The sequence below is a fragment of the Nycticebus coucang genome, chromosome 3 (genome assembly GCF_027406575.1).
Source record: "Nycticebus coucang isolate mNycCou1 chromosome 3, mNycCou1.pri, whole genome shotgun sequence".
NCBI classification, from domain to species: Eukaryota; Metazoa; Chordata; class Mammalia; order Primates; family Lorisidae; genus Nycticebus; species Nycticebus coucang.
This window is the reverse complement of record NC_069782.1, coordinates 70,720,408-70,739,604: the sequence shown is the minus strand read 5'-3', so window position 1 is coordinate 70,739,604 and position 19,197 is coordinate 70,720,408. Positions and strand designations below refer to the sequence as shown.

The window sequence follows — 19,197 nt, the reverse complement described above, 5'->3', positions numbered from 1 at the left end:
AGAGGGGCGAATGGCGACTGTAAGGTGAAATGGTGAAGTCTACGGGGGGAGGATCATTTGCTTTGATCCCTTGGTCACATTCCTAGTCTCCTCCAAAAACAGAAGGCAGCCCCAAGGCACCACAGGACCTCAGATGGCAGAGCTGGGAGTACTGAGGGGCACACTTGGGTTTGGGGCTTAGCCTAGCTCCGGCATAGAACACACCCAGAAGGGCTCCCGCTGTGGCTCTCCACCAGGGATGCCACCAACAAGGCTAAGCTCCCACTACCAAACCAATACCAGCACCTCTGATTCCACTGACCAGAAGCTGCCCAGACCAAGCATTCCCTTGGGGCCAGGGAGGCTCAGGACAGACTGCGGGCCTCTGTGTCCTTAGTTCAGATGCTCAGCGGCTCCCCAGAAGACCTGTGATTGCACACATCTAGAGCCTGGCATCCAGCCCTCCACACTTGCTCCATCACTAACACCCCCCACACCTTCTGCCTTGTCCATTCTCCACCAGCCCCTCCATATCCTGCTGTCACCATCACCGACCTCCTCTACCTGGTTCCATTCACCAGCCCCCTCCAACCCTCTCATCATGGGTCCAGAATGATTTAGCCAACAGGAACAGTCACCCTGACAACTCTGCCTGGGTGATTCCCAAGACCCTAAGACCCCAGGCCCTGCCACCTGCAGAATGAAAACTGAAGAGGGGCCCCTGCCACCCCTAGCCGGCTTTCTGGGGTGGACGACTCATGTCTCTTTTCAGCACAGGCCACACTCCTTGATTAAATGTACATTTTTTCCAGGTGTCCTTTCTGCCTTGCCTGCAGGGCTCAGGCACACTGAACTGGGCCCCAGAGAGGTCTACAAGGTTGGTGACCACAGGCAGCTCCTGGCTCTCCAGTGACCTGCATTCCCCTTATCACTTCCTAAGTCTCATGTGTCTCATTTATGGCACAAACACCCTCAAAATTCTTCTAAAGTTCTCTCTGGAGCATGGTGGAGTAGGTGGTACGAACCATGCTTTGTAGACCACGTGATGGAATGAGGGTCTGCCTCTGCATGCACTGAGGCCTGCACCTGCAGAGACCCACCAGGTTGGCTGCGCCCCACCCCCCTCAGCATCCTCACCCCCTAGGAGACCCGGGAACTTGGCAGTAACATTGGTGGGTTTCAAGGCTGCATCATCAGTCTTGCAGATATATGTGCCATAAACCCTTTGGGGGTGGTCTTGGGTCTTGGGGATCAACCCAGGACCAGTGTGAGGAAACCAGATGGCTCATGGGACAGGCCTAGGGCCCTGCAGGGGTGAGTGCAGTGGGAAGGGAGGAGGTCGGTCATGCAAACTCTGGACAGAGACTGGCCTGCCCAGCTGTGCCACCTGCAAGCCAGGAGGTCTGGTACAGCAGCCTGGCTCCTATGCCTTCAATTTCCGAGCTGTAAGAGGAGGTATGCATGTTTGCTGCACAATTATGTAAAGAACAAGGGACACAAAAGTGTGGGGATGCTACACGCCCCGAAGGGTACCTAGGGCAACAATGTGCGCTCCCCATCCATGATCTGGGCACTGGCCAGGGTGTAGCATCCCTTCCCCTCCTGGCCACTTCCTCGGGCCCCCACTGACTTCTGCTGCAGCAGCTGTTTCCTTGTCCAGAGACCATTACCTCCCACCAAGCTCCTCACCTCAGGCTCTAGCAAGCAACTCCCCATAAGCGTTTGTTAAAAGCCCCAAATCTGTGAAACCCCAGGGCCCAGCTCACCTCAATTCTTTGATGCAGGCCCTGGGAGCCTTGAACAGGCTGAACCCGCCAAGAGGGCAGGAAGCCCCAGGCTCAGATGCTCACTGCAGCATCTGGTTCAGAACTCTGGTCCCTATGACTGGCCTTGGCAAGTGCAACCTCTTGTGCTTTGGTTTCCCCAAGGTAAAATCAAGACTATGATGGTACTGCACAGTATGGCTTATGAGCGAGACTAGATGAAATGTTCCTTCTGAGGGGCTGACAAGTGTCTGGGACAGTCACCAATAAAGAAACAAAGGCTGCTTCTACCCAGTCAGCTAAGCCAAAGTCCATCAATGCCCAGTGTGGGAGGGAGGGAGGGAGCCTTTTCTGGACAACTATAGTCACGGCTGGCCTTTCACCTTGACATAGCCCTGCATGGGTGATGCCACCAACTTTTCCTGACTACAGGGGAAATGGAAGCAGAGACCCAGCAACCTCCCCTGGTGGCAGGGAGAACCAGGACCCTGCCCCAACTTGCCCAGACCTCAGGGCAAGGGGCACTTCACCTCATCATAGACGCTTTCAATCTCGTTGAGCAAGCTTTTGGAGCGCAGGGCCTTGGTGTCATTCTGCTTGAAGTTCACAGCCTGGTGGTCAAGGGACTTGAGGTATGCCTTCTCATACTGCTCCCGCCAGATCTTGTTGAAGCCCTGCTGGGCTTCCCGCCATTCTTCCTCCTTGGCCTTCAGCCTAAGGAGGCAAGAGGAGCTTAGCACCAGGACAACCCAGGGGGCCCTTTTCAAAACAGATTGCATAGGACTAGTCTGTCTTCCTCTGGGACTCAACTGTGGACAGCCAGCCCCCAGCCTGTCTGTCCCTAGTCAAAGACAGAGGGAGGGAGAGAGGTGGGGAGGACTTACAGAGCTAGTGAGACTGGTTTCACAATTTCTCCATCTCCTCCCTGGCACCCACGATAGGTAGCTGCTGACACAACCATCCCGCTCCCTTGCTCCAAGCCCTGCCTCGCTTAGCTCGGTAACCCCAGGGCTGAGCACAGCGCCTGCCTGAAAGCAGCCATCCAGTAAACACCTGTTCACTAGTATGGGATGGTGTCTGAAATGTACTACTAAATAAAAAGCAAGCTGTGGTGCAGAGTGCTCCCCTTTGTGTTTTGTAGTAGTTACTGACATGTCTAGATGTGACTGTGATTATGTGCACCATGGAAGGTCCTAGAAGGTCAGTGTTCCTCCTCTCAGGACAAGAGGGGAACTGGGATGCACAGTGAGCCAGCCTGTGGCCCTGAGGATGTTCCTCAAGATGGCACCTGTTGACAAACAGCACAATGAGCGCCGGGGGGAAAGTGGTGGGGGTTCGTTCCCTGTGGCAGGCTAGGGGGTGGAGTGGGTGGAGTGACTGGACACCATAGGACACCTTTTCAGGACGACAGGGACAGCGGTGACAGGGTTCTTCTTGAGGCTCTCGATGATCTCTGGGGCCTTGTCACCATAGATTCGGTGGATGGCACGCCGTTGAATCACCTCCGATGTGCCGCCCAAAGAGTCATCAAGTCGGAACTTCTCTTGGTCTTCTGGTGCCATCCGAGAGAGCTTTTTCTGCACGCTCTCCAACACCCGGATGGTGGCCAGGTTGGTCTCCAGGACAACATCTAACTGTGTTGGAAGACAGGCAGGAAGCAGATAGCTGCTGAGGTCTCAGGGGACCCCAGAGACGTCTGAAAACAGCAGCCCTAACGAGGGCTCAGGTGAGCATAGCTGGCTCTGAAGGATGATGGCACCACCAACCAAGACCCTCAGCCACTCTCCACAGAGGAAGCACCCAGGAGCCAGAACAATGGCGCCATCTGAAAAGGGATATGGGCCCCCACTGTCCTCCAAAGCATTCAAAGGATGGGACACATGGTATACACAGCCCTGCAGTAATGCACAAGGCCACCATGCTGGGAGTAATGTCAATCCCAAAAGGTTACGTGCTGGGGAAGAGGCCAGTGGTTCTCAGGGGTCAGGGATAAGGCAGGAGTGTGAGGGAGGGTGATGTGGCTTAAAGTTAGGACAGTATGAGGGACCTGAGCAGGGCTGGGGCTGCTCTGGATCTCAACTCTAATGACCATCTGTTTTTTAGACAGAGACTCACCCCAATGCCCTGGGTAGAGTGCCCTGGCAGCAGCCTAGCTCACAGCAACCTCAAACTCCTGAGTTCAAGAGATCCCCTTACCCCAGCCTCCTGAGTAGCTGAGACTACAGATGCCCACCACAATGCCCAGCTAGTTTTTCTATTTTTAGTAGAGATAGGGTCTCAATTTTTCTCAGGTTGGTCTCAAACTCTTGAGCTCAAAAATCCACCTGTCTCAGTCTCCCAGAGTGCTAGGATTACAAGCACTGTGCCCAGCTACAACTCTGGTGATGGAGGCATGAACTTCCACGGGTAATAAGACAGCACAAAACTGAATACACAGCACGCACATCACATACACACGCACACCACATACACACGCACACATACTGGTACGTGCACACACATGAGTCCAAGTCAAACTAGGGAATCTAATTGAGCTCAGCAGGTTACAGTGGTGTCAATACCCCAGGGAGTGACACTGTACCAAGACCTTCACAGGGTGTTACCCCTGGGAAAAGTGTGATCGGACCCAGGATCTCTTTGTGTTATTTCTTACACTGCATGTGACTTTATGATGATCTCAACAAAAAGTTTAATTAAGGCCATAATTAAACACGCCAAACTCCACATTTTCAACATGTGCTCTATGTTTCGTCACAACTACCAGCAGGTGGCTGACACTTGTAACCCTAGCACTCTGGGAGGCTGAGGTGGGTGGACTGCTTGAGCCCAGGGGTTTAAGACCATCCTGAGCAAGAGTGAGACCCTGTGTCTCTACTAAAAGGAAAACTAGGGCTGCGCCTGTGGCTCAAGGAGTAGGGCGACAGTCCCATATGCCGGAGGTGGCGGGTTCAAACCCAGCCCCGGCCAAAAAACCACAAAAAAAAAAAAAAAAAAGAAAACTAGATGATGTTGTGATGGGCACCTGTTGTACAGTTACTTGGGAGGCTGAGGAAAGAGGACTGCTTGAGCCCAGGAATTGGAGGTTGCTGTGAGCTAGGGTGACATCATGGTACCCTAGCCTAAACAACACAGTGTGACTCTCGCTCAAGAAAAAAAAAAAAAAAAATTCAGCCTCTTCCCCTAAGTGGCTAGAGATATCTGTGAAAATGGTTCGCTATTCACTCAACCCAGAAAACCCCACAAAGTCATGCAAGTCAAGAGGCTCAAATCTTCATGTTCACTTTAAGAACACACGTGAAACTGCCCAGGCCATCAAGGGTGTGCACATACGAAAAGCCACCAAGTATCTGAAGAATGTCACTTTAAAGAAACGGTGTGTACGATTCTGCCGTTACAATGGAGTTGGTAGGTGTGCCCACGCCAAATAGCAGAGCTGGACACAGAGTTGGTGGCCCAAAAAGAGTGCTGAATTTTTGCTGGATATGCTTAAAAATGCAGAGAGTAATGCTGCACTTAAGGGTTTAGATGTAGACTCTCTGGTCATTGAGCATATCCAACTGAAAAAGGCACCTAAGATGTGTCTTACAGAGTTCCTGGTCACATTAACCCATAGATGAGCTCCCCCTACCACATGGAGATGATCCTCACTGAAAAGGAACGAAATGTTCCCAAACCAGAAGAGGAGGCAGCACAGAAGAAAAAGATATCCCAGGGCGGTGACTGTGGCTCAAGGAGTTGGGTGCTGGCCCCATATACTGGAGGTGGCAGGTTCAAACCCAGCCCCAGCCAAAAACTGCAAAAAAAAAAAAAAGAAAAAGATATCCCAGGAGAAACTGAAGAAACAAAATGACACGGGAATAGATGCAACATAAAATAAATGCAAATAACAGTAAAAAAGGTTCAATTAAAAAAGTAATTAAACTGAATTTTAAAACTTAAAAACAAACAGAAACAGCCATCCTACAACTAGCCCTATAGCAAAGTCTAGCCAGAATTAGTGTATTTCTGGAAGCTGCCCCCTGCTGGAAAGTGCTGGAATCCCTGTTCCTCCAAAGGTGCCTGGGAGGTGAGAGGGAGGACGATCAGAATGTGTCCTTATTTTATTTTATTTTTTTGCAGTTTTTGGCAGGGGCTGGGTTTGAACCCGCCACCTCCGGCATATGGGGCTGGTGCCCTACTCCTTTGAGTCACAGCTGCCGCCTATGAGGAAGGGGGGCCAGACACATGATTAGGGAGGCCACTTGGAGTCCCAGATGCACCAGCACACACACCTCAAAACGCTCGTCCTCACAGCGATGTAGCTGCTCCTCATAGGGGGTCTTCTTGGAGCTGACGAAGGTGGAGTCTTCCGACCAGGAGGGGAAGGAGACCCAGGTGTCATTCAGTACCTGCATCAAGAGGAAATGCCATGATGGCGTGGCAGGCCCAAAATGTCCACGCTGCTTTCCAGCGTAGAAGACATGTCATGCCATCCTGATTATGTTACAGGCATGACCTTACCACACAAATGGCAAGACTGACTTTAAGTTTTTAAGCGAAAACATAACTTCGGTATCTGCAGAGAAATGGTTCTAGGACCTTCACAGATACTAAAATCCTTAGATATTCAAATCTCTGACGTCAAAATGGCTCAGTATTTGCACACAACCTATGGACAACCTCCCATATATTTTAAATCACTTCTAGATTATTTATAGTACCTATTACAATGCAAATGTAAATAGTAGCTATACTGTATAGGTTTTTTTAAACATTTGAATTATTTTTGTTACGTTCTTTTTTTATTCCCAAATATTTTCAGTCCAAGGTGGATTGAATCCACGCATATGAAACCAGTGGATACTAAGGCCCAACTGCACTTCAGTTGGCAAACTTCCTCTGTAAAGAGCCTGGTTAACAAGTATCTTAGGCTTTACTGGCTCAACTCTGCCTTTGCAGTTAGTGAGAAGGTAGCACAGGCAATATGTAAATGACCGGTTATGGCTATGTGACAATAAACACAGGCAATGGGCCAAGGCCCACAGGCCATAGTTTGCTGACCCCTATAATACGTCTTAGAATTTAACAGGTACTCTTAAATTCTGGACATGCAGTAATCATCTGTCCATGAACCCTGAAGAAGGTCCAATGGTCAAGCTAAACAAAAACATACTGAGTTCAGCGAGCCTGGGACAGAACAGATCATGGCAGCAATAAACTTATGTCTAATAACAGAGGACTATGCCAAACTCCACACTGTCAACATGTGCTCTATGTTTTGCCACAAATACCAGCAGATATGACACTGGTGTCTGTTCAGGAAGACTTTTATTGGGCCACATCCCAGAACCACCCATTATCCAACAGTTTGGGGGACTGAGCACTTGGTCTTTGATCCACAGTACAGGGGCAATAGTGTTCGGTAGGGAGCACTACCTCCTTGCAGATGGCCGTCCTCCCACTGCACTTGGGCTGCTGGTAGGTTTTGGGGAGTGCCCGGTAGCTGGATCCGATGCGCTTGCAAGATGCATAGTCGATTTCCCGGCTTATTCCATCCCCGGATCTGTCGCTCATGGGTGGTGCAAAGGACAGTTCTTTCACTCCCAGGAAGGACTTGAACTGTGCAAAGAGTTCTGGAAACTTCCTTCAAAGATAAAGACAAAAGTTAAGGTGGCATCCACAGGACCTTCTGAGAGGGCGCTAGAGATTTCAGAATGGTTTCAAGTAGACACTGATGGTTAAAGAAAGTCAGAATTCAATACCACAGAGGGACCAAGAGGCGGAACCAAGCATTAGCTGCATGTAAGTCCCCAGGTGTGTGAGTGAATCTGTCCCTTACTCCTGTATCACCAATCAGGCCCCTGGCCCCTTCCTGTGGCTAAGACCCCACCACTCACAGGAAGTCCTTGAAAAACACTGGAAAAGGAAACCTAAATAGGCAGAAGCTGGGGCTCCAGAAGGCAGTGGCAGGAGTCTAGGGTCAGTGACATTCCTTGAGTGGAAGAGGACAGGCCTTAGGCCAGGAATGGCAAACGGATCTGCCCACAGCCTCTTTTTGTAAATAAAGCTGTATTGGCTCAGAGTTGTGTCCACTCATTTACACACTTCCCGCAGCTGCTTACATGACACAAACAGAGCGGAGTAATTCCCACAGAAACTGCATCTTCACAGATCAAGTTTGCTCACCCCTGTGTCCATCTTGAGGGACACTCCTCCCCTGTAAACCCCTTTGTCCCTCCATGACACATTCTTAAGAGTCATGTCACGACCATGCATGTCAACAGGCAGGTAACCAAGCCCCAATGTCACCTTGATTTCTGTTTAAAATAATATCAGATCAAGTGGCACACCCTGTAGTCCCAGCTCCTCGAGAGACTGAAACAGGAAGATCGCTTGAGCCCAGGAGTTTGAGGCCAGCCTAGGTATCACAGTAAGACCCCCTGTCTGAAAAAATATTATAATATCAGATCCTACCAAAAAGGGTACAAGTTACTTTGCCTGTTGCTGCACTGATCCTACTGTGACCTGCCAGGTGACCTTTCCCTCAGTAACAACGTCCTCCTCAGTGACAGGACAGTCTGCTTCCCCCATCTGTAACAACCCCATATGAACTCTGCCCCAAGGAAAACTCTCAAATGTAGGGAGAAGAGACATCAACAAAAACAGTACAGAGTGGCTGGGCATGGTGGCTCACACCTGTAATTCTACCAGTCTGGGAGGCCAAGGCAGGAGGATCACTTGAGCTCAGGAGTTCAAGACCAGTCAGAGCAAGAGGAGGATCATCTGAGCTCAGGAGTTCAAGACCAGTCAGAGCAATAATGAGACCCCCATCTCTACATAAAATAGAAAAATTAGCCACCAATAGGCATGGTGGCATACACCTGTAGTCCCAGCTACTCAGGAGGCTGAGGCAGGAGGATTGCTTGAACCCAGGAATTAGTTTCAGGTTGCTGTGAGCTAGGCTAATGCCATGGCATTCTAGCCTAGGCAAAAGACTCTGTCTCCAAACAACAATAGCAACAACAGTAACAACAAATGGTACAGAGGCTGCCTGACGTTACTACTAGGATAGATGCAAACTGGGACCACGCTGAAAGTGATGCTTAAACCTGATGTGTCCCAAGTCCAGCTGTGTGGCTACCACGTGCAGCTGGCAGCTCCCTGGGCCATGCTCAGCTGCCCACTGGACTGAAGCTTGCACACAAACAAGGTCTCACAAAGGCAAATGTTCCTAGCCCAATGAGGAATCATGTTAAGATGAGCACACATCTTCTTCATTTCTGGATCTTGCTCCATACAGACTCCTTTCCCAAACACATCTCTCCATACCACTTAAACACCAAAATGGGACGAGCTGCCCATCTGCTTAGCATCTTGCATCTCACCTTCCTTATATATTCTATTGCTCACCAAAAAGCTCGGGAGGGAGGTGTGGGCGCTTTAGAAAGGAAGAAACTAGAGGCTTGCTCTGCTAGTAAGAAGCAGAGTCTCAATTCCAATCCCGGTGGCCATGCACACCCTTCTCAGGCCCAGGAGCTGACACCTGCTGTGCATACAGCCCCCTCACCTGCCATCTCCCCAAGAGCAGCCTAACTCCCTAGGCAGGAACTATGCTCAGAGATTCTTGGCCTCTGGCCTCAGCAGAGACGCCTTGCCATCAATGTACATTCCACATCTGTATAAAAAGTCAGCAGCATTTGAGCTGAGCCTGCAACATGGCCATCCTGCTCTGGGCAACTCTGAAGATCTTCACCAGCCCAGGAAAATAAACCCAGTGAAAAGATCATCCCAACATATGCAAGTAGTCGGGACCACCAGGGAAACACCTGATGAACTCAGTTCAACCCGTGAGTACCACAGACTGAGGAGCATGACATTAATACAGCTTATGGGGAGGGAATGGGGATAAATGGCCATCATCCCCATTTAATAAGAGGCCCTAATAAGACAAGGGAATACCAGGCAGTCACTTAAAAATGATGGTGTGGGCTCGGCACCCGTAGCACAGTGGTTAGGGCACCAGCCATGTACACCGAGGCTGGCGGCTTCCAACCTGGCCTGGGCCAGCTAAACAACGACAATTTCAACAAAAATTAGCCGGGCATTGTGGTGGGTGCCTATAGTCCCAGCTACCGGGAAGGCTGAGGCAAGATAATCACTTAAGCCCAAGAGTTTGAGAGTGCTATGAGCTGTGACACCATGGCACTCTACCGAGGGTGACATAGTAAGACTCTGTTTGAAAAAAAAAAAAAAATGATGGTGAGGATTCACATCTGATGCTGAAAGATATCCCAGAAAAACTGAGTTAAAAAAAAAAAAATGGGAGTCAAGGTAAGTATAGCCCAGACTGACTGTGTGACCCCATTTATGAGAAACTCAACGGCCACACATGTGCCCAGAAGGGCGAGGACAAGAGTCATACTTTGGGGTCAGAGCACCCTGGACTTCACCTAAACCACTCCCTAAGCTGACTTATAAGTGACTGTTTTGAGGTAAGGAAAAGGAATTCCATCTTAGCCTCAACTTCCTCAGCTTTAAAGCTCAGGAGGCCATCACTCCCCAAGTCAGGACACTCTTGAGGGGGGGGCAGGGGTGGGGCTGGCACCTGGAGGGGGTTCTGGGGTGGGCAAAGGTCTGTTTCTGACCCTCAAGGTGAGTATCCAGGTATTTGCCTACTAATGACTCGTGATGCCATTTGCCTATCACGTGGTTTTCCAGTTACATTAGGAAATTTTTTTAAAGTTCTTTTCTTTTTTAATTAATGGACAAGGGCTCACACACCACTTGCCCCCTGGGTTGTTTTCAGGGTTGAACAGGCCAATGATGTATAATGTGCAGACATCACATGCAAAACCCATGTTTTTTTAAATCTTCATTTATATTTTTCTCTGATGTTCTTCCTCTCTTTAGGCAGATCAAAGTTTGTGATTTATATCATTTCCTTCTGCCTAAAGAAATCTTTTCCTTATTTTTTGTGAGATGCTATGTTAAGAGCCACCTCCAAGAGCTCTCAGGAACCTCAGGCAGATACACCACTGATCTTCAACTCACGCGCCCACCCAGCCTGGTGACCCTGAGGGTAGATGCACACGCTGCACACGTGCCCCTCGCTCCTGTGCCCGGCAGGCACCTCCTCAGCTGCCCTGCCCCCCAGGTGCTGGAGCCTCCTCTCACTAAGGAAGCTGCTCTCTGTGCAACGGGGATCCAATTTCTAAGTGTTAGAATGTTTTAAAGCATTCACTGGGTGAATCCCTACAGAGAATTTTGCTGAGTGGAAAAAACCCATCTTGGAAGGCTATCTCCTCTGTGGTTCCATTCATGCAACAATTCTGTTACATAAATTTTGCAGATGGAAACCAGATGAGTGGTTGCCAGGGGTGTGAGACAGAATCTAGTTGAGGCAGGGTTTGGGGGATGGAAACAAAAGGTCAATGCAAGGCCCCTCGTGGTGCTGGGGCAGTTTTGTATCTTGGCTATAGCAGATGCACAAACCTCTACGGTGAGAACACGGTATAAAAATAAATATGTACTGGGCAGCGCTTGTGGCTCAATGGGTAGGGCATCGGCCCCATATACTGAGGGTGGCAGGATCGAATCCGGCCCCAGCCAAACTGCAAACAAACAAACAAAAAAATAGCCAGAGGTTGTGCCAGGCGCCTGTAGTCATAGCTACCCAGGAGGCTGAGGCAACAGAATCGCCTAAGCCCAGGAGTTGGAGGTTGCTGTGAGCTGTGATGCCATTCTGTCTCAACAAAAAAAAAAAAAAAAAAAAAAATACACACACACACAAACAAATACAAGTAAAACAGGAATTTTAAAAGATCTGTGGATGGAGCTAGAACATATTCTTCCTTCTTAGTAAAGTACCTCAAGAATGGAAGAAAAAGTATCCAATGTACTCAGCCCTACTATGAAACCAATTTATAGCTTTTCTAACCCAATTATAGCCCAAGAATATGGGGAAAGGGGAGAGGGAAGGGAGCAGGGAGGACGGGTGGAGAGAGGGTTATGGGTGGGACCACACCTACCGTGCATCTAAAAGGGTACATGTGAAATTTACTAAATGTAGAATATGTATGTCTTAACACAATAACTAAGAAAACACAGTGAAGGCTATGTTAACCAGTTTGATGAAAATATTTCAAATTGTATATAAAACCAGCGCATGGTACCCCATGATTGCATTAATGTAACAAAGCTATGATTTAATAAAAAAAAAAAAACGATCTGTGGGTTACATGAGGGTCAGCACAGTAGGTACTCACTGAACATCGTTGATAGGTTCTTAGAAACTGACTTTAATCAAAGTAACATAATGAAACCAATCGGACCCCAGGCTAATTGGTATCAAGAGCAAATTTCAGGCGGGGCATAGTGGATCATGCCTGTAATCCTAGCATTCTGGGGGGGGAGGGGAGGGGGCCAAGGCAGGTGGATAGCCTGAGCTCAGGAGTTCGAAACCAGCCTGAGCAAGAGCAAGACCCCCGTCTCTACTAAAAATAGAAAAAACTAGTTGTGTATCATGGCAGGAGCCTACAGCCCCAGCTACTCAGAAGCTGAAGCAAAGAGGATCACCTGAGCCCAGGAGTTTGCTGTGAGCTATGATGCCACAACACTCTACCCAGGGCAACATAGTAAGGCTCAGTCTCAAAAGAAAGAAGAATAAAGTTCCTACAGCATATTTCTAGTCACAACATCACCAAACTTTTACATAAAGACCAAAACACTTATAATATTAAACATTAAAATATACACAGTTAAGAAAGATGAATAAAAATAAGTAAAATAATGATTTACCTAATTAATCCAGTTTAGGGTCTTGGATGCCCAGAGCCTATCCTGGCAGCTCAGGGCACCAGCTGCTAGAAAGGACATCATCCCGTCACACTCACCTCCACCCCCCGACTGAGACCATTTAGACACGTAACATGCATAGTTCTGGGATACGGCAGGGAACCAAGCATTAGAGAAAACCCACGCAGATATAGAGAGAACATGCAAACTCCACATAGACAGTGGCCTGGCCAGGAATCAATTTTTTTTTCTCATTGTTTAACAAAGTAACATTGAATAAAACCATGTTATTGGAGGACCTGCTGTATCCAGGTCATGATACTGACTATAGATGTTACCCTTAGAGGAATGAGGTATAGGGTACCCAAGATTTCACTGTATCCCTTCCTATAAATTCGTGTGAATCTATAATTAACTCATTAACATTTTCAATTAATAAACAAGATCAAAAGCAGCATATATAACTTTTCAAAACAATTACTAAAAACAAGATGGATGGAGTTTACAAAAACAAAACCCACCTGCGGAGCCCTGGGAAGTCAGTCACTCACCCTAGAAACGGGCTGACCAGCTGCAAGAGCTCAGAGCCGGACACCAGCTCCTGGTTGAAGAGTGCGATGCAGCGGAGGAAGTTCTCATACACCTCCTGGCTCTTCAGCACCCTGCGGACCTATGGAGAGAGCATGTTAGGGGTCCACTGTGAACCCCTGCTCCTCAGCCCCCTGGACAAGTTCAGATTACAAGTCACCAACATGGCAATGCTCTAGAGGAACCAGCTGTGGTCTGTCAGCACAAGTGTCTGTGCAGCAACTCTCAGCTTGGGCTCTGACAGCATTTGCATGCAACCATCTTGCCTGATCTGCCCACGGGCTCTGGGCAGGAGTCCCAGGACCACCCCAGATTTAGAAAAAGTCACAGAGCTATAAAGTGGCAGACATGTATGTCTTCAAACCCTGCTCAAACTCTCAGCTCTGCCTTTCCCCTGCTCTGGCCTTCTGCCCGCCATACTGTGTGACTCTGCTCCATGAGGGTTCACACTCCTCTCCTGTGGGGAGAGCTGGGGCCCAGGCCCCCTTCCTGGCCCTGCCAGCTCCAGACTGAGCTTGGCAAGGCCTGCCTGGAAGGGGGTGGGCCCAGGGAGCATTGGGCCAGCCAGCTGAACCCGGCACCCTCAAGATGGAAGCCAGGGGGCCACCTTCACCTTGTCAAAGAAGGAGAACTCCTGCAGGGTCCCGTACTTTCCCACGGCTGCAATGGACAAGTCTTTGGTGCCACGGAGTTTCATTTTCTTCTGTGAGAAGAAATTCCACATGGTTAACACTCTGTGCATCCCGTGGGTGACCTGTCCATCTTTGTCAGAGTCATAACAACACTAAGATCGAGCTTTCCTGATGAAAGTGCCATGAAGTGCTCAGTGAGGGATGGGCAGGACTCCCCTGTCACCCAGGAACCACAAGATTATGCGTTTTCATGGTGCTCTCAGCTCCTGTATGGAGTCAGGATGTGTTCTCTTAAGGCAGCCTCGGTCACAACTCTCCCTGCCAAATCTGGGATCTAAATTTCATTTTAGGGCTTTTGGTATTAGGCAGGAAAGCCACTAAGTTGGAGTGACACAGGGTACATGCCCTTAGATATGGTGACATCAGAAACCTCTGCTGATGCCTATTTTGTCCTGTGGGCCACGATAGTAACAAGAAGGAGATGGGAAAGGGATGGCACTGGGAACACCCTGGAGATGCCGGGTTTTAAGTCCCTGTGAACATTAAGTCTCTAAGCTGGGCTTGAACATGGACTTGGCTCCATGTCCATTCAGGGTGATACTACACTGTGCAGTCAAAACTGTCTCCAAAGTGCTGAGGAGAGAGAAGAATGCATCAAGAGGACACAAGGGCCAGCCTGAAGGTCCCCACTGGCCAAATCTGGGACAGTTTGGATGTCAAAATCAACCATAGTAGTAATGGATTACAACCCAGAGTCCATATTGATAAATATAACTAAGTAAATGGGAAAAAAGACAAAGTTCCTCCTTAGAGTAGGAAGACAACTAGTGAATGTATAAGGAATAAGGAATGAGAAAGCCACCATCATTGGAGATGAACAAGACAGGAGCAGGATCTCAGCCCCCTACTCACCCCTCACTTGTGCAGTGATTAACCTACACAACTGTATGTGGCAGGCTTGCCCATGAAAGGGTCCTAATGGTGAAAGGAGCATACTGAGGAGTATACTCTATTTCTTCTGACCTTGGGACGGGATAACACCCCTCCTTCTCCAATACTCTCACAAGACAGGGAGAACAGGTCAACGGCCACCTTAGAGGAAAGTCAACTTCCCAACATCCTACAGCCAGTGAACTTTAAGCCAGACCAGGGTCCTGCCTTAGCCCCCTGCCCTGGGCACCTACAGGGAAGGCCAGGCTCGTTGGAGTGCAGACGATGTGCATAACTGGTGGTTACCTTGGCCGGGGCTGACACAGGACGGAGGAGGGAGGGCCGGGAACGCTTTTTGTTGTGTTCCAGGCTCTTCTCGTGCTCATTCTTCTGGATGCTGTTCATTTCACACGGCCCATTTCCCGTGAACTGAGGACACAACACAGGTGGTGGTTAGTGCTGGAGAGACAGGGCCAGGCCCATGTGTCTGAGCATAAGAACTGTTTTCAGCCCAGCCCATAGCCCAAGCAGGTGCTGTCTGCCACAGGCCAGGGCTCTGTCTTCATATGAGGTGACTCCCAGTGAGATGCTCATGTCTACTGGGGAGCGATCACAGACCAATGCTATAAAACTGGGAGAAGGCTTGAGTAAAGCCTTTATAGATGAGGGAGGGAAACATCTGAGCTGGGTCTTCCAGTGCAGGGGCTCACACAGACCCCCACTGACAAAGTGTCTCACTGTATGCATGGCAGCACACGAAAAGGCAAGGCATAGTGGGCAGAGACAGGCAGCAAGAGGAAGCGGCAGACCCTCACCAGGTCACTGATGAGGGGGCTGGAGCCAGGCTTTGAATTATTTTCCATTATTTTCTATGAATGAAGAAAAGCCTCTTGGGGGCAATGGCATCACTTGCTGTGGGGGCTTGTACGGTTCAGGGCTCCAATGCCAGGCTCTACGCCATCCAACCACCAACAGGTCTGGGATGTTCATCCTAAGCAGGTGCCCACTACAGGCACCTGACAGTATTTACTGAGAATGGCTCTGGAATAATCTATTTAGGATTTGTATCTGTACAAATGTACCAGAAAGCTGGAGTGGACAGAGCAAGACAGACAGACTGCAGCATTTTTCTGTAGGACATGGGCAGGGCTGGAGAGGCCCTACACTGCTTTTTGTTCTGACACAAGGTCTTTCTCTACTGCTCAGGATAGAGTGTAGTGGCATCATCATAGCTCACTGTAGCCTCGAACTCCTGGGCTCAAGAGATCCTCCCTCTTAAGCTTGCCAAGTAGCTAAGACTACAGGTGTATGTCTCCATGCCTGGCTAATTTTTCTAGTTTTTGTAGAGACCAGGTCTTGCTATATTGCTTAAGCTGCTCTTGAACTCTGAGCCTCAAGCAATCCTCCTGCCTCAGCTTCCCAGAATGCTAGGATTACAGGCATGAGCCACCATGCCTAGCCCTGACATCATTCGGAACCACTGTGATCACCTGTACTGCATTCCCCATCCCCACACCACAGGACCTGGACACAAAAATGCACACAAAGGGTGTGTTGTGAGCCCAAAGCAGGGGAAAGATGGACAAGTCCTTGGTGCATCCGAACAAAACAGCTGGCAGCTATTAGGATAACAATGATCTGGCTCTGGGTTGCTGCTAGGAACATATGTACTGACATATTAAGTGAAAAAGAAAAAAAAAAATACCCCCCCCCCCAGCAGAACAAACAGGATGCCATGTATTACTTTTATTTATAAGGTAAGCATTTATCTCTTTTTATTCTTTAATTTTTCTTTTGTCCCTGTGAGTGAAAAAGGTATAAGCATTTGGTTGCACATGCAGAGGAAACTTCTGGAAAAAGATACAAGATACTTGTTAGTGCCAATCTTGGAAGAGAATGACTGGGAACTGAGTCAAGGGAGGAAGTCTGCATATTATACTTGATACTCTTGCTAATGCTTGGTTTTTTTCATGAGCATGTGGAATTTTTCAATAACAATAACAAAAAAGACCTATTGTTTAGTTGTAGGCAAGACTTGCCGCTAAGGGAATTAAACTTATTTGGGGAATAATTATCTAAAGATTCAAGGCTATTCCAAAAACTGTAAGTGGAGAAACTAGCATCCACGTAATAATTCCCCACTAGTATTTCATTTTGTAGATCCTAGGAAAAGGGGAAACATCAAATCCTAAAAGAGGCAGCAGGGTGGCAATACAGATGTATGCTAAGTGGGAACAGGGACCTGGAGAGGAGACCTGCCACTCGCCAAGCAGGTATCACTGATCTTCCTCCAAGAGAAATCTCACTTTTCAGTTAAATGTCCCAATTTGTGAATACTTGAGCCAGACGGACCTCCAGAGACCACCTAGGTCAGGAGCTGGTAAGTTAACCACTGAGGGCCTATTTTTGTAAATACAGTTTTATTGGTACCCGGTCACACCTGTTTGTTTTGTAAATAAACTTTTATTGATTCCTAGTCATACCCATTCATTTTCTGTGTTTTTTTTTTTTAAACAGAGTTTCACTTATTAACCCTCGGTAGAGTGCTATGGCATCACAGCTCACAGCAACCTCCAAATCCTTGGGCTTAGGCGATTCTCTTGCCTAAGCCTCCCAAGTAGCTGGGACTATAGGCGCCCCGCCACAACACCCGGCTATTTTTTTTTGTTGCAGTTTGGCTGGGGCTGGGTTTGAACCCACCACCGTTGGTATATGGGGCTGGCGCCCTACCCAATGAGCCACAGGTGCTACCCACTTTTTTTTTTGAGATAGAGTCTCATTATGTTGCCCTCAGTAGAGTGCCACAGCATCACAGCTCACAACCTCCAACTCTCAGGCTTACGAGATTCTCTTGTCTCAGCTTCCCAAGTAGCTGGGACTACAGGCGCCCGCCACAACACCCGGCTTTTTGTTGTAGTTGTTACTGTTGTTTAGCAGGCCCAGCCTGGATTCAAACCCCCAGCCTCAGTGTATGTGGCTTGCACCCTAACCACTGAGCTACGGGCGCCAATCCCCATTCATTTTCTTAATACAGTTTACTGGCACATAGCCACATTTACTTATTGACATCTATTCCATGGCTACTTTTGAGCATGGAAGTAGTCTTTGTAACAGAGATCAACTGGCCTACAAAGCCTGAGATATTTACTATTGTATTTGGCTCTTTATAGGAAAACTTAGCCAACCCCCGATTCAGGCCAAATGGTCAAGCTTAGTTAGGACAATGCCAAATTTCATCTTTGGTTTCTTTTTCATGCAGTTTTAATAGATGTCCCAAAATTAATATAAAAGATTGTGAAGATATAATCTCAGTTACAACAAATGGTGTCATAGGTGTTTTTTTTTTTTTTTATTGTTGGGGATTCACTGAGGCATAGGTGTTTTTAATAATTTTAAAAAGTTGAACCAATCTCTCTAAATGTACAAGGTAGCTCTAATCATCCATTTTACACTAAAAACATCTGCTGAATTGGTAATAAATGCCATTTAAAGAAACTGTGTTGGCAGGGAGTTTTCTGAGGGAAATACTGTACTTATTTTTCTAGGGTGACCCTGAAAGGACTAACTTCATATTTCATAAATGCCAGGGCTTATTCACCAGGGAGTGCTGTGGTCACAGCCATCAGAGGATAAGAGGCTGCCCTCAAAGCCCTACTACCAGGTTCACAGTGCTTGCACAATTACCCCAGAGCTACCGCCCCCCCTTGCTGAACTCTCACAGAGTTGGAGGTGAGTAGTGTAGGCTGCTAGACTGATCAGTTACCAAGTGTCCACGACCCTAGCAGACAGGGCTCCCTACCCACTGTACCAACCCCCAAAGTTGGGGGCCTCAGAACCAGCTTCTTTAATGTACCATCTTAGGGCATTAGAGCCCCAGGCTCACGCTGGCCAGGTCCTCCCCTGAGGAATCTTCCAACTATGTAGGGGGATACATCCTCATGTCCACCTCCTAGATGAGGAAGCTCATGAGGCCCAGGAAGTGACCTGCCAGGCTACCACAGTGAGGAAGCGATGAACCAGGTACATCAAACCAGGGCCGGCCGAGTGTATCAATCCAGAAAGCCTCCAGGCATGAGGGCTGGACTGTGCCCACCCCAATCACTCTGCACTGTCAACCTAGCTTGGGGAGGCTAGTCAGGGACACCACACACACCCATCTTCTTGTGGGGATGGAGTATTCAAGAGCATCAGAGCTGCTGACACTGAGGTCAGAGCTGAGAGGCAAGACCCAGATTCAAGAGGATGAGACCCAAAGACAAGCCAGCAAGTGCATGAGGGGGTAAGATGCAGCCTCACAGTGTGGGTGACAGCACTCAGCCCAAGCTGCTGGGGACTCAGAGGCTTAAATGCCTGCCACTTGGGGTGTGCCCCCAACACCATAAGGGTGTGAGGCAGAAGAGAAGCTGCGAGATCCTTCTGCTCTGCGTGGCCACATGGGCCTGGGAGCTGAGTTAGGAGGGTCCCTGATGAGTAGGAAGGCAGGAGTGAGACCAGGATTTCTGAGGGAAGAGGAAGGAAAAAACTAAGTAGAG

General features: G+C 48.6%; 1 protein-coding gene across 3 annotated transcripts in view; it reads right to left on the bottom strand.

Annotated features, from left to right (window-relative positions):
• The window catches only part of SIN3B (SIN3 transcription regulator family member B), a 49,709-nt gene that overhangs the window by 9,875 nt on the left and 20,637 nt on the right, over window positions 1-19,197 (bottom strand). For 2 of the 3 annotated variants that reach the window (XM_053586183.1, XM_053586186.1), the window contains 7 exons: window positions 14,972-15,094; window positions 13,717-13,806; window positions 13,067-13,185; window positions 7,158-7,365; window positions 6,014-6,130; window positions 3,138-3,376; window positions 2,273-2,456 (listed from right to left, as the gene is read on the bottom strand). In XM_053586183.1, the coding sequence (XP_053442158.1) occupies window positions 2,273-2,456; window positions 3,138-3,376; window positions 6,014-6,130; window positions 7,158-7,365; window positions 13,067-13,185; window positions 13,717-13,806; window positions 14,972-15,094 (1,080 nt within the window). The remainder of the gene's footprint in view (window positions 1-2,272; window positions 2,457-3,137; window positions 3,377-6,013; window positions 6,131-7,157; window positions 7,366-13,066; window positions 13,186-13,716; window positions 13,807-14,971; window positions 15,095-19,197) is intronic. The other variant, XM_053586184.1, reaches the window with a different exon arrangement.